At 31.6% G+C, this 15,883-nt stretch overlaps 1 protein-coding gene across 11 annotated transcripts in view; it reads left to right on the top strand.

The window, feature by feature from the left end:
- Rps6ka6 (ribosomal protein S6 kinase A6) overlaps positions 1-15,883 on the top strand; it is a 154,436-nt gene that overhangs the window by 117,588 nt on the left and 20,965 nt on the right. For all 11 annotated transcript variants that reach the window (XM_087599853.1, XM_087599852.1, NM_001191721.2 and 8 more), the window contains 11 exon segments: positions 1,969-2,075; positions 2,600-2,637; positions 5,342-5,484; positions 8,502-8,572; positions 8,780-8,868; positions 9,621-9,679; positions 11,823-11,925; positions 12,482-12,612; positions 13,008-13,130; positions 13,728-13,817; positions 14,814-14,972. In XM_087599853.1, coding sequence (XP_087455979.1) covers positions 1,969-2,075; positions 2,600-2,637; positions 5,342-5,484; positions 8,502-8,572; positions 8,780-8,868; positions 9,621-9,679; positions 11,823-11,925; positions 12,482-12,612; positions 13,008-13,130; positions 13,728-13,817; positions 14,814-14,972 — 1,113 coding nt within the window.

Genomic DNA, 15,883 nt, shown 5'->3' with positions numbered 1-15,883 from the left:
TCAATTCGAGTATCTTAATATATACAATCCCATACATACGTTATTAAGCCACATGTTAATAATGTTTTTTTCTTTTACTGGAATATTGGGTGACTTTTTTCTTTTGAGGTAGGTTATGAGTAGGTTAGTTAGCAAATGTGAAATAATTTTAGCCATGAACCTAAAATATGAGGGAAATATAGGTGACATACAAGTGTCTTCTGGGAAAAAGGTCATGTTTTAGGGACAGGCATTCCTTAATTCATATCCTATGTTTTCTACTTACTAGTTTTTACTTTGGGCAAATTACTTAGTCGTTCTTAATCTCATTTTCCACATATGTAAGATGTTGATAATGGCATATTATAGAGTTTTTGGAAGACTGTAACAAAAGAAAGAATACATAGTCCTGGCACAGATTGCGTCTGGTACATAATTACTTTTTGGTAGGTTTCTTATTTATGTGAGGCTTTCTACAAAGACAACATCAGGATAAGATTGTATGTTTGACAGTATGTGTAAGTAACCTAAGTGATATTTAAAGTTTTGTCATATATTGGTTTTCAGTGGCCATTTGATTGTTCTTCCGCAGAAGTTAAATGAGTAAAAAGTACTTTTATTCTTAATAAAATGTTGAAGATAATGTTTTATACTTTGATTATTAGAGTATTCAAAGAACTATCCCTGAAACTTAGATAGTGAGAAATATTAATTCTGTTTTCTTCAGTTTTACTTGTAACATGAATCTGCATTGTGAAATACAGTGACTGTAATCTAAATGGGCAAATTTGACTATGTGGTATATTATTCAAATTTGAGCCTTCCAAATAGGCCAGGTTTCAGCATTGAAAGCAGAAGATTTCTAGAAAAAGCTATTTTGTCAATCTGAAAACCCTTGATAACTCTAAAATTTCTGTGTAATGCTTGAGTAGTTACAAATGTGTGTATAAATTAAATACTCAACTATGAGTAAATATTGATATAACCTTGTACTAATATCTCCATACAGTTGTACATTTAGGTCCATTTTAGTGAATTTGACTCTTAGAACAATGTTCCTAGTTAAGATTTAAAAACTCAGGGCCTGAGGGTTAAACGACATGTTTGATGCTAAACCTCTAATCCTGATTTTAAATTCCATATGCTTTTTACTTTGTCTTAACATCTTTATTCCCCAACACACAAAGATTGAAAAATCCAGTGCTATTAAGTCCATAAACTTTACTTACAGGTGAGAAGATTCGGATCCTGTTTAGGTCAGATGTGTGCTTAAAATTCTAATTTAAGGGTTATTCAATTTACAACTTGTGGTAGATTAGAAGATTTGAATAGTGGATCTAAAAGGTGAAATTCCTGAGAAGTGCTAGTAGGTGGTAAAGGAGAAAATAGTAGAAACAGTGGAAGTACAAAATGTTGAGACAAAATATCCCTGATACTTCAATTACCTTGATTGAGTATAGTCAGTATGCCAATGCTGTGTATCAAAATTAATATTGATGTTATGAGACTCATTAAAAACCCTAAGTCACTGAAGTGCATTTAATCTTAGATGATACACAAACAGCATGTGTTTCTGGAAGAATTATGTTTAAATTGCTAATATTTGTAAAGAAGTATTTTGTCTAGACAACTAATAACATTTGTCTAGAAAAGTTGTCTGGGGTGCTAGAGGGATGAGGTGGGAGTGGGTGGATGGGAGAGCACCCTTTTACAGGCAAAGGGGAGAGGATGGAATGGTGGGGTTCCTGAAGGAGAGACCAGGATCAGATATAACATTTGAAATGTAAACAAATAAAGTGCTTAGTGAATTAAAAAAAAAACAGAAAAGTTCCTTGCTATATAAATGGTTGTACCAATCAAAATTGAACTACGCCTATTTTATTATAATTTGCCCAGATTTGTCTGTCTGCTGATTTTTTTAAAAGAAGCAAATTAAAAAGTACGTAATATAGAAGAATGATCAAATGATAAATTATTATTTTATTTTAGGTTCTTTTTACAGAGGAAGATGTGAAATTCTACCTTGCGGAATTGGCCCTAGCTTTGGATCATCTGCATCGATTAGGAATTGTGTATAGAGACCTGAAGCCAGAGAAGTAAAGCTTTATTCTCCATTTGTATCAAAGCTATCTATATTGACTTTGAAGATTTTTAATATATTGGTTTGCTGTGTGTGCTTCTACATGTATATGCTATGGCATATATGTGGAGGTCAGAGGACAACTTGTAGGAGTCAGTTCTCTCCTTCTATTATGTGGGTCCCAGATATCAAATATAGTTTGTCAACTTTGAGGGCAAGTGCCTTTATCTGCTAAGCCATCCTGCTGCCCTACACATATATACTATATAATATATATATATGTTGTGTCTATATGTGTGTATGTATATCATTTCTTAAACTGAAATATATTTAGATATCATTAAGATATCAGTTATATGAAAATCAATTATATGAGTGATACAGTTACATAAAATTTACTTTTACCAACTACTCTTTATAATACACTTTAGTCTAAATTAATAATTGAAAAATTTCCAGTGTGTCAAATAGTACCTAATTTTATATTTATGCTTCTATATATTTTGTTTCATAATATTATATATGAATTTTTATTTATAGCATCTTGCTTGACGAAATAGGACATATCAAGTTAACAGGTATATACGTTTTCTTATATACTACTAAGTGAATATGTAATCATTTCTTTTTATTCTAGTGCATATTTTTCTTTGCCTACTATCATTTTAGCCTTCATTTGTGTTACATTTTTTGTAGTTAATGGACCAAGATTAATTTAAAGGTTACATAGTTTGAATGTATTTTGAGTACATTTAAAAAATCTACAATAGAGGCACTGTCCTAATTTAAACATATTTTAGGTAAAAATTGTAGATTTTAGTTTTCTTCTAGACTAAAATAATTAACTAAGTATGAGTTATATCTGGAAAAAAAGCAATAGCTTCCTTTTACCTTCCCCTAACGTCTCAGCCACCTGTTGTTCTACATCCTCATATTTTTTTTTTTTTTTTGAGACTGTTCTATAACCTAGTTGATGGAACCATTCAATCTTTACACTTCTAAGCATATTTCTTTACAATAACTCAAGTCTGGAAGTGACCGTAATATTTTAAATAAATAAATAAATAAATAAATAAATAAATAAATAAACAAACAAACAAACAAACAAGCTATGCGTAATTTCCATGTGATGGGCAATTAAATGTTAGAATAATTAATTTCTGAAGAATTCGGGTAGATGACAAGGACATTTTACTGAGTGGATTAATTTCCAAAAGCTACATATGATTTAGAAAACTATAATCAAAGAACTGAAAAGGTGTTTTTTACAGAGATGTTTGGACTGGAATAGTTTAAACTAAGTCACTAAATTAAGGGATCTAATATATCAATATAAAAATAAAGGATTAAGCTATTACCTTGTAAACTGAAGTAAGTATATTAGCAAAAGCATACATACATTCAAATACTTCCATGTATCTTACTTTTTCTCTTTCACAGATTTTGAGACGGGAAGTTGTAGTATTTCTGTTTTCTAAGTGCTACATACCTGGGCTTTTCCTCTTCTGTAGACCATATATTCCACTGACTTACTTTTCAATACTATTGCTTATTATATTTTATTTTTAGTGTAATATTTTAAATGTCTTAAGAGAATGGATCTAGTATATTAAGATTAAATATTGTACTGAAAGACATAACACAGATGTTTCCTGCATGTTATTTTCTAGATAAAATCATTGAACATGGTTTGAAAATCAGTTTTGAATGAGTCTGAATTAATTAAACAAAGAGAATAATGTTGGGCTTACATTTTTTTATATTAACTTGAGTATTTCTTATATACATTTCGAATGTTATTCCCTTTCCCGGTTTCCGGGCAAACATCCCCCTCCCTCCTCCCCTTCCTTATGGGTGTTCCCCTCCCAACCCTCCCCCCATTGCCGCCCTCCCCCCACCAGTCTAGTTCACTGGGGGGTTCAGTCTTAGCAGGACCCAGGGCTTCCCCTTCCACTGGTGATCTTACTAGGATATTCATTGCTACCTATGAGGTCAGAGTCCAGGGTCAGTCCATGTATAGTCTTTAGGTAGTGGCTTAGTCCCTGGAAGCTCTGGTTGCTTGGCATTGTTGTACTTTTGGGGTCTCGAGCCCCTTCAAGCTCTTCCAGTTCTTTCTCTGATTCCTTCAACGGGGGTCCTGTTCTCAGTTCAGTGGTTTGCTGCTGGCATTCGCCTCTGTGTTTGCTGTATTCTGGCTGTATCTCTCAGGAGCGATCTACATCCGGCTCCTGTCGGCCTGCACTTCTTTGCTTCATCCATCTTGTCTAATTGGATGGCTGTATATGCGTGGGCCACATGTGGGGCAGGCTCTGAATGCTTACATTTTTTCATTTTGGAAATCGGGAGTAATTTGTACCCTGTAAAGCTCATTCTGATCTTCATGGTTATGGACTTATTTCTATTTTCCTTTTTTATAAAGTGTAGGAAATAATTTTAATATCCTATAGTATTCAATTTTAAGTATACATTCCAAAATAGCTATAAAAGAATTTGAAGATTCCTAACCTGACAAATATTTGAAGAAAGGAAAATGCTAATTACTGTCATTTAATCATTGCTTACTACATACTATCAAATTTACTACCATAATCTGTCAATAAATATTTTATGGCAATTAAAAATTTAAATGAAATGAAATTTTAAAAAGAAATTCAATATGAAGTGATACAGTGCATGGAGGAACCTTAAACATCTGTTGCTAAATTGAACGAAGCCCCAGGAAAGGTCACACACCATGTTTCCAACATGGCAGCCTGGGGAAGCAGAGCTTCTGGGGAAGTAGAAAAGATCCGTGTTCTCCATGGAGTGATATGTCCTTTCAGGGTGTTTAGTGACACTATAAGTACTATTCTTTCAATTGAAATTATCACTTTTCTGTTACTATGATGTAAAGATTGATTTTATATTGATTCCATTAGTTCTCAGAATGTTGTAGACACAAATACAAGTTTGCCCATGCATACTGTGCTTTGTCATATTTTTAAAAATATAAATTGCTACATCTGTTTATACTTAACATATATGATAACGTTGGTTAAATTTTTTATACCTCAAAATTGTTATAGACCTGGTAAAATATATTGTAAGGAAGAGGATTGGCTGAACAGTTTTTAAACATTCTTAAAGAGCTTTATCTTGAAATATAGATTTGTTTTCTGTTATTTTGTCAAGTTAGCTACCTCAAGAGTAATTTAAGCTAATGCAAATTGCTTTAATTCATTATTTTTTTCATATTTCCTACTTCCTGAGATTTTCAGCTACTTTTTTTGGTAACACTTACAGATTTTGGGCTGAGCAAAGAGTCAGTGGATCAAGAAAAGAAAGCCTACTCCTTCTGTGGTACTGTAGAATACATGGCCCCCGAAGTAGTAAATCGAAGAGGCCATTCTCAGAGTGCTGATTGGTGGTCATATGGTGTACTTATGGTAAGTTGTATTATTTTCCTTAATTATGTCAATACATGATTAATACTATTGAGGATTTTATTTCTAGCTTTGGGGTCAGCTCAGGAAAGATTTCTTTTGATAATTCATAACTAATTTTTGCACTGTGGTGACTAGCAAGCAAGTAAACAAGGGCTAGGGGTTTTTTTTGTTTGTTTGGTTTTTTTTTTGTTTTGTTTTTTTAACCTTGATTTGTCTTTATTTCATTTGGAAACATAACATAGTTGTATTCCCCCACCCATCCCACCTTGTCCCTCAAAACCTCTTAGTCAGGTTAGAGTCTTATTTCTGATGAGGCATAAAGAGGGCTCCTTCCTCCTGCTGCCATGGAAACAGCACCAATGACTGAACCACCCTTTTTCTGCTGGGCTCACACTGTCTCTGACAAGTGCAGGTGTGTGCATACAATACACTGGAAGTCTGTTATCAAGTGTGTGGTGTGTATGTGAAGGGCTAGGGTTTTAATAGCCTCCTTTAATGTTGCTGCTGAAAAGGTCAATGAGTGGCCAGAAGTTTATATAAGCTATTCATTTCTGAAATTTAGAAAAGTTTTAGGTAATTCTTAATTTAAGCCAACACTTATATGCTATATTATTAGGTATCACAGAATTTATCACTTCATCACTTTTGTCCAATCATTTCACACCTTCCCTAGCTGTTTTATCTCAGTAACTACTGTAGTGGTTATATAAATACTAAGTACAGGTGATAGATAAGTGGTTGTTGAATCACAGCAGTTTTCCTTTAAAATCTAATTGTCCATTTTCCCCATATGTCATGGAAAATTACATGACATTGCCATATACTAAATGTCTTTTCAAACGTTGTATTTGGGGAAGGCAGTAGTTAATTAAATTAAATTACAATTACCAATACATTATAGCATTTTCCCCAATTAGCAAACACATAAACTAAAGCTGGAGAAACAATTTAAAGAACTGAGAAAACTATCCAAAAGTATCTTAAAGTTTGAGGAAGATTCATTTAAATGTCAATGTAGATTGAAGATGTAGAACTTAAGTTCTGAAGGATCAATAAAATTTTATAGTTTGTCAACAAGACTGACTGTTGTGATCCTATTTGCAATTTTTGGGAAACCAGTTTGATTAGAGAAGTCAAGAACAAGGACAAAAATGGAGGAAGTGCAGCCTAACCCTATAAACTTTCCCATGTGATTCTTTTGGTATTTTTAAACTATTAGAGTCTGAATCAGGATGGTGAAGAAAGGTTATATTTTAGGAAGATTAACATTCATATCATTATATAAATGGATGGAAATTAGAGGGATAAAATCTCTAGAAATAGGAAAAAACTTTCAAGATTGTTGTAAGATTAGAGTTTACAAAAAAAGGAAAATTTGAAGGCATTAGTAGTTAGTAGTATATTAGTAGTATAGTTTTGTGTGTATGTGTATGTGCTTGTTCATGTGTGTATGTGGGGAGGTGGAAAGCAGACCTGAAGTTTTGCAGTTGAATTTCACTTTATTCTTGAGAAAGGGCCTCTTATTGCATCTGGAGCTCAGATAATTTAGCTAGACTGATGAGCATACTCCAGAGGCACAATTGGAGATCCTCTGTTTCTGTTCCCATACTACTGTGGTTAAGCATGCATGTCATACCCATATTTTATCCAAATTGTGGGGCAAATGCCTTACCCACTAAACCACTTCCTCTGCCCTCCTATAATGAACTAGTAAGAGCTTTAATTTGGGACTTTTTCCCTTTCTCGCTCCCACCCTCCCTTCTTCCCTCCCTCTCTTCTACCCTCTTTTTCTTCATCCCTTTAATTTCTCCCTCCCTCCTTCCCTTCCTTCCTTCCTTACTTTTTCTTTTCTCTTTTCTTTCTTTCTCTCTCGTCTCTCTTTCTCTTTCTTTCTCTTTCTTTCTCTTTCTTTCTTTCTTTCTTTCTTTCTTTCTTTCTTTCTTTCTTTCTTTCTTTCTTTGTGACTAAGCATTTAACTTAGGACAAACTAGACAAGTGTTCTACCATATAGCAGAATTCTCTTACACTTAGACCTAGTCTTTCTCTTTTCTTTTCTTTTCTTTTCTTTTCTTTTCTTTTCTTTTTTTTCTTTCCTTTTTTTTTCTTTTTTTTTTTTTTTTCGGATCTGGGGACCGAACCCAGGGCCTTGTGCTTGCTAGGCAAGCGCTCTACCACTGAGCTAAATCCCTAACCCCCTAGACCTAGTCTTTTAAAAATAATGTTACACATTATTTCAACTTTTCATTCTCAGTTAAATTCCTGTTTTAAAATGTTTTCTTTACTCTATGTACAAAGGTTTCCATTTTTCTTTTATAGAGGTATTATTACACATATGTATATGTGTACCATTATTTTTAAAGGTCGTGTATATGCTAACAACTTGTTCTGCCACTGAGCTGTGTCCCAAGGCCTATTAAAAATACTTTGAGGTCAGGTTCTACTAGGGTATCCAGTAGTTCTTAAACTGACTATATAGCTCAGACAGACATTGGACATGTAATTCTTTGACTTCATATTCTAGAATAAATAAAATTACAAGAATGCACCACCACCCCTAGTCTTACTTTAAATTTTGGATTTCTGTTTCTTAATTTTATTTTTTATTTCTGTCTTGTTGTTAGAAGGATTAGAATGGTTACTTTTAAATTTTTTCATGATATGTGTAAATTTCAGATACTTTAGTGTATATTTTCCTTTCCCATTATTGTTACTTACCTTAAATGTATATCTTTGTTTATAAGACAAATAACTTATTTTCAGATTACATGTAGCTTGAGAAGTTGGACATATCAGAAGTAAAGTAAAAATGATTGGTTTCATTTACTGCAGTTCAACTCTGTCAAACTCTACATAGAGATATACATAGGAATCGTTAAGTAACCTAATTTCTGATTGTCTTTAGAACCACTGTCAACTGAATTCTGTATGATTTAGTAATCATGTACCATAAGTCTTGTCAGATTTAATTATATGTTCTAAGTTGTAATAAATTGTTTTTTTTATTTTATCTTATCTAGTTTGAAATGCTTACTGGCACATTGCCATTTCAAGGGAAAGACAGAAATGAGACCATGAATATGATACTGAAGTAAGTAGAAACACTATTCTATTTAGGGGAAAAAATCTTGCTTCTAGTATTGAAATCTTAATGTGGTTTTCATGAAAGACTTAAACTGTTTTTACTACCTTTTTCTCTTCTTCTAACATACAGGGGACTTGTTACAACTTTTAAATTCACTTTGAGATTTATTAGCTTATATTGTCTAGATTTAAGTGAAAATTTATTGTTTTTCAGAGCAAAACTTGGAATGCCCCAATTCCTTAGTGCTGAAGCACAAAGCCTTTTAAGGATGTTATTCAAAAGGAATCCAGCAAATAGATTGGGTATTTTTTTATCTTCCTTAACCTTTATAACAATATACTATATATACTAGCTAAATAACTGTCTTTATATCTTACAGTTTAATTTATGGTTGTTGCTTATTTATGCTTTGTATTATGAATTTTTAGTAGTCTACATAAAATATTTTTATGATTAAATCATGGAATAGTCTAGTTAATGAAAAGGTTTGTTGAACATGTAGTTTATATACAATATAGGGTTCGCTTTTGAAATACATGCAGAATTTACCTGTATTGATAATTGTTTTAGATATTCAAGACTGATTGTTATGTTCTCCTAATATACTTGAAAGTTATATTGTCACAACTCCTCAATATTTGACCAGTTTTCAGGAACCTTTTTGTAGATCCTGATGAGATCCTATGATCTATGCCCTTGTGTTAAACTTATAGTGTATTTGTCCTTTGTAGATTTAACCTAGTGTATCAATATGAGGTTTGAGTTGAATTGTGAAAAAATTAAGTTAATGTTGTATTAAATAGAAATTGTATTTGTTAGGAGGCATTTTAGTATTTGGTATTAATCTTGTTTTATACAGTCCAGTTTATGAATCAGTTTTTTATTAATAGTTGATAATTAAAAGTTAATCCCAGGCAAGAAATTATAGATATTTTACTGTAAGGAATCTAGAGAAAATATAATCATATTTATATCTAATAGCTTAGAAGTCAATTAGGAAGATTAGAAATTAAAATTAAAATTTAAGCCATTAAAATTTATTTCCATATTATAGGATCAGAAGGAGTTGAAGAAGTCAAAAGACATGCTTTTTTCTCTTCCATTGACTGGAATGTAAGTTGAATATTAGCTTGTCGGTAAATAAATGATACTGAAATGGGCAAAACTCTTTAGAATCAAAGGTGATATAAAGCATAATCCATTTATTTTATATTAAGTCTGGCATTTTTGCTTATATATATATCACATAGCATGGTAATACTTTGAAGTACTAGATGTATTGAAATAGTAATTTTTGCTTGCTAATTGTTGTAACTGTTAAATGAGATAGTTGTTACACTTCCACTCTGGATGGGGGAGAGTAGGACAAAGGGAAAATGGGTGAGGCTGTAAGAGATTTTTCTAGGGTAATAATAATAAACCCAGATATTATTAAAGTTTCCATTGTTCATTGTTATATATATTAGAACAAATTAAATTCAAGGAAAAATTTACTATGGATGCTTTCTTAAAATTGGGGATAATATTAAATAAAAACTGAGAAATTCTTCTCTAAAGATTTTAGTTTATATATCCAGCTTGATAAAGCGTAGGCATAATAGGTATTATTTTTGTTACTTGTTTTAACCATTAGTTTCAAATTTTCCAAATTCTTGTTTGTTTCTCCTCTCTAAATTCATTAGTTGTTGAAATGTATGATATTTGATTACCTTGAATTTATATACTGTACAATTTTTTTACTGGTTTCCAGTTCATTGTACTATAATAAAATTATACTTGATATGTTTTTAGTGTTTCCAAATTCAATGAGAATTGTCTTGTTGTCTATCTTGGAGAATGTTCAGAGAAACTAATAAGTAGAATTTTGGTAGATTTATGTTTGGTCCGTTTGGTATAGGGAGTATGTTAACCTTGCTGTCTTTGGTGGTTGAGTAGACTGTTAACCTTTCTGGCTGTTATTGCAGTTAAACCTTTGTCTCTTTTTAGATCAACTAGTATTTATATAAATGTTTAATATTTGTTCTCCTGTACATTTAGATATATCTGTTTTTCTTGCTGACTTGACCTCTTTCTCATTATATAGTGACCTTGTTTGTTTTTAATGCTAATGACTTCAACTCTATTTTATCTGATGTATGGCCACTCACACTTTTAAATTCAATTGGTATGGACTTGACTGTCACTCTCTGCAAGTTGTTAATGGAATTGGATTTGTTGGAAATGGCATGCAGTTCCCTCCTGCCTTTCTCCCCAATGAGTCTTTCTTTTGTAACACTGAACTCAGGCCCTGTGGTTACTAGTTTGATCTCCTTACTCTGTAGAGACTAGTTGATAAATGAGTGGCTGTCCACTTGGTGTACTTATGGACACAGACTGTCAGAGCATCTTACTCAACTGCAACCTTGCTTAGCCATCTGTGCTTCTGAATCACACACACTTTAGGAACTTGGATTATTAAGTACACTGAGCATATTTAATGTATTGTATATGGAAATAAACTATTTTAGATGAAGTAGTCATGAAAACAATCTATTGATTTTGTTGTTTCAGAAGGTTTAGTTATATTGTGATGTGTTTCGGATGCCCATAGCTCTAGGGAGAATTTATTTTGATATTCAGAAATAAACATCTTTACTCCTTTATATTGCAAACTGTGACATCACTGTATGATGCCATAAATGTTCTCTGGATTCTTTAGACTTTGGACATCACATCTGAAATAGAGAATTTGGTTTACAATTATCTGACACCTATGTATATATTTCTAATTGGCTGATTGTCGATTTTATGTGATACTTTCGCTTATTATGTACAGGTTGAATATCCCAAAAGTTTAAGTTTTTTTTTTATAGTTTTGGAGTGTGTGTGTGTGTGTGTGTGTGTGTGTGTGTGTGTGTCTGTGTGTCTGTGTGTGTCTGTGTGTGTCTGTGTGTGTGTGCGTGTGTGTGCGTGTGTGTGCGTGTGTGTATGAGTACATGTATATACATGGTAGGAAGTGAATAAATTTGAGGATAGAATTCAATATGAAATGCTTTGTGTTTAATACATGCCTTATTCAAATGGTTTGAAGATAATATCATACAATACATTTATTTAGTGTGCCTGTGTTTTGGTTACAATTTGTACATTTATACTATCATGTTGCCTTTCTAAATGTTTTAGTTGTTGAATTTTAGATGTTGTATTAGGAATGCCCAACATATATTAATAACATTCAAAATGTTAAAATGATTTTTCACTATGTCATTACCTCTAGAAATTATATAAAAGAGAAGTTCAGCCTCCTTTCAGACCTGCTTCTGGAAAACCAGATGATACTTTTTGTTTTGATCCTGAATTTACTGCCAAAACACCTAAAGGTAATACATATTTGTTTATAATTAAGGTTTTCTAGTAATTACTAAAAACATTAAATATCTTCAGTAAAATTTAAAAACTGTACAAAATTAGTTTGGGTTTTCTGACAATGTAGATTACATGTATTAGATTGCTACAATCTGTAATTGGGAAATACAGAAGCATGGGGAAGGGTACAAGAAGGAAGGGTACTTTGTTTTGCAAATTTCTTGACAAGCTGATAATTTTCTGGATAGTGGTACAAGCTAAGACATGAGACAGACACTGGCTCAGTTTAGATTTTGGTTTAATTGACCTTTAGTGACATCATTTTCATATATTCTTTCAAGAAATATTTAATCCCTACTATGTGTTAGATGCGAGAATTCAGTAGTTAAATAAAAATTATTGACCACATAACATGCAGGTCTACAAAGAGTGGAGAGAAAGTATGAGTCACATTTATAGTGTGCCAAGATGTGATATTTAATGGTTTCCTTTACCTTAAAACAATCCTGCAGATATTGTAATCATACAATTATCTGTAATTCTAGTAAAATATAACTGTTTAAATATTAGATTCTCCTGGTTTGCCAGCCAGCGCAAATGCTCATCAACTCTTCAAAGGATTCAGTTTTGTTGCGACTTCTATCGCAGAAGAATATAAAATCACTCCTGTTACAAGTTCAAATGTATTGCCAATCGTTCAGGTAAGTTCTGCATCATTACAATGTTCACTTTCAGGATAAATATTTATCATACTTATTAATAATGGATATTTAGTAGTTATTAAAAGATAATTGTTAATAACTTCATTTACTTCTCAGTGTAACTTAATTAAGATCTTTATATTTGTTTTAGGTCTTCTTCAGCAAGAAATTGATGGAGGGTGTTATAAATTAGTCACTTTACCATTGTTTTGATGTTTTAGAAAGCCTATAGTATAGAGAGTTGTTTCATAATTTATATAGGCAATTTTTAAATATTGGTAAAGTTTGTAGAATTTTTTTTAAAATAACTTTTAAGGTATGTGATTACTTAGGACAAAAATGGAGGAAGTATGAAATTACTTCGTTTTCACTAGTGTTTATTTTTTAATAAACAGATAAATGGAAATGCTGCTCAATTTAGTGAAGCGTATGAGTTGAAAGAGGATATTGGTATTGGATCTTACTCTGTTTGCAAGCGATGCATACATTCAGCTTCCAACATGGAATTTGCAGTTAAGGTATTGTTTCTGAGCCTTGTTTTTGGTTGGATATAGTTTGTATTGTAGATTAGTTCATATACAGGATTACTGAGACAAGGGGATAGAAGATGATGAGAAACATGTTTGTGATTTAATGATTTCATTTTTAACTTCTTTGCAAGGCTTCATTTTCATAAAATAGCATTATTTTGTTGTTTTTTGTTTTCTGATTAATCTTCAGTATAGTATGTTAATATTAAACAATTGTAAAAATTGCATATTATCATTTAGTATAGTCTCAGTTAAACTTTTTCTGTTAAACTTCCATTGTAGGGAATTTTTAAATGTTAAAACATTTAAAGAATGATGTTCTTAAATTCTTAAGTATTTCTTAATAGTTTAACTAGACTGAAAGTTGACATGGTGGCATGTGCATGTAAGTTGAGTACAGGGCTTATCATATATTTGGGACCAGACTGGGCTATGGAATGAGTTCAACACTGAGCCAAATTGTACAATCCATCTCAAAACAATAACAAAATGCTACAAAGAGGTAGATATAAATGGAAAATACTTCTTTCTACTTAAAGAAAATCAGGTGATTGTTTTTGAAAATTTTTTTCATTTGTTTCTTAGATCATTGATAAAAATAAGAGAGACCCCTCAGAAGAAATTGAAATTCTGATGCGCTATGGACAACATCCCAACATTATCTCTTTAAAGGAGGTAAGTATTTCAAAATCTGCCAACTAAGTTCATGAAGTTATGGACTAGACCTTTATAGCTGTGCCCTCAGACCTCAATTTGCTACTTTCCTTCTCCAGTAATTCTATACATTCTCTTTTTTAAGGATTTCAGTAAGGAACAATGATTGTTGATAAAAGAATATCCTATTAATCTGAATATATTCTGAATAGTTAACTCAGCAATATTGCGACTAGAAACATTTTTCTTGCTCCTATAAATATGAATGAAATTGGTTCTGAAAATTTATTTTCTTGATTACAACGAATAGGCTATAGAATTCATTCCTTGAATGAAATAGTATTAGCCTATAGTTATACAAACTAAACATGTTAGCACACACATTGATATGTATCAATGAATGATGGCTTTACATTAGAAAATAGGCTCACTTTTCTAAATATTCAAAATGTTAACCATCATCTTGATCTATTTGTTTTGGGTAACATGATACAATTTTGTTTATTATATTTAAACAGTAGTTTGTGTGTATGTACTTATATGTATGTGTAAAATATATCCCATACCAAGTACAAATGCTTTTATCTATTTATTATAATATATTATTTGAATTCAAGATTTGTTTATGATACCATACTCATCAATGAACTAATAAATGCTGTGTTTACTATCACAAATATGGTTATTATTGAAGAAAATATAATGAAAATACAATATACATGATATTTGAAAGGCACAGAATTCTACTCTTTTATTTATGTGGTTTGATAGAACTTTAACCTTCTACCTCAAAAACTCCATATTATCAAACTCTATGTTGGATGTGAACTTACAGAACTCCATAACAGATAATTTATCTAATTCATCCTGTAGTAAGTCTGTACTACATTAACAAGAAAGAAGTTATATGTGTATTTTGATACTAGGAGTTGTACTAACCAAGCAAAGTAATTATAACTTGCAGAAATTAGGATAATGATTATAAGTAATAAAAATTTAAAACACATTCCTTTGTAGGTCTTTGATGATGGGAAATATGTTTACCTTGTTACGGACTTGATGAAAGGAGGAGAACTTCTGGATCGCATTCTCAAAAAGAAATGTTTCTCAGAGCAGGAAGCTAGTAATGTGCTGTATGTAATTACCAAGACAGTTGAATACCTTCATTCTCAAGGAGTAAGTTACGGTATCATTCTTCCTTCAATTATTGGATCTACATTATGTTTTGTAAGATACTTTTATAGAGGAAATTCTAATAAGACTTAATGTTCTAGTAAAGTTATAGAAAGTAGTGTGAGCTATGTATACCTAACCCTGACCTTGAAATTATCAAGCCTAATCAAACTTTAAAGTAAAACATTAAAAAAAAATCCAAGCTAGATAGACATAGTAGCTTCCACCTGTAATTTCAGCACATGGGTGACCAAGGCAAAACAGTTGCTAAAACTTGAAATCAGCCTAAGTTACATAGTGAGTTCCAGGCAAGCCTAAACTTCAAAAGTCTAACAAGAAAAAATCACAACATATCAAAAATCATTAGAATTATTTTATTATTAATTCTAGCACCAAAAAAGACTATATATTGGCTCACCAACTGTCCTAAATATGGCAGTAAGTTTTTATTCTAAACATGTTGACTATCAATATGTTAAACTTTATGAAGTCTTGTTTGTTTTTTTTCATTTCATATATAGGGCACATGAATTGAAATAAAAATACCACCTTATTCTATGAACACTTATATATGATAGACATTGTAAGGAAAAAGGTATTACAGATTCAAATACTAAGGAAGATTTTGTCCTTTATGTCTAAAGAGCATACATTGTTGTGCATTGATAAGAAAAGGTTAGGAATATACCAGAACTAGTTGACCAAACAAGTAATTTTCAGTTCAAACTCAGCAAATATTACAGTTTAACAAAATTATAGCCACTGGAGAATAGTAACAGAATATAAGTATCGTCATAGCTTAATATCACCATAGGATACAATACTTCTGTATGCTAGAGCTAAATTGAATCGATAGTGGGAACAGAAGAATCATCATCACATGAAGAATATCAAGAGTTTTACCAATTCATTTT

Source organism: Rattus norvegicus, chromosome X (assembly GCF_021556685.1).
Source record: "Rattus norvegicus strain SHRSP/BbbUtx chromosome X, alternate assembly SHRSP_T2T, whole genome shotgun sequence".
Lineage (NCBI taxonomy): Eukaryota > Metazoa > Chordata > Mammalia > Rodentia > Muridae > Rattus > Rattus norvegicus.
Note: the sequence above shows the minus strand (reverse complement) of the source record. Positions and strands in the feature narration are given on the sequence as shown.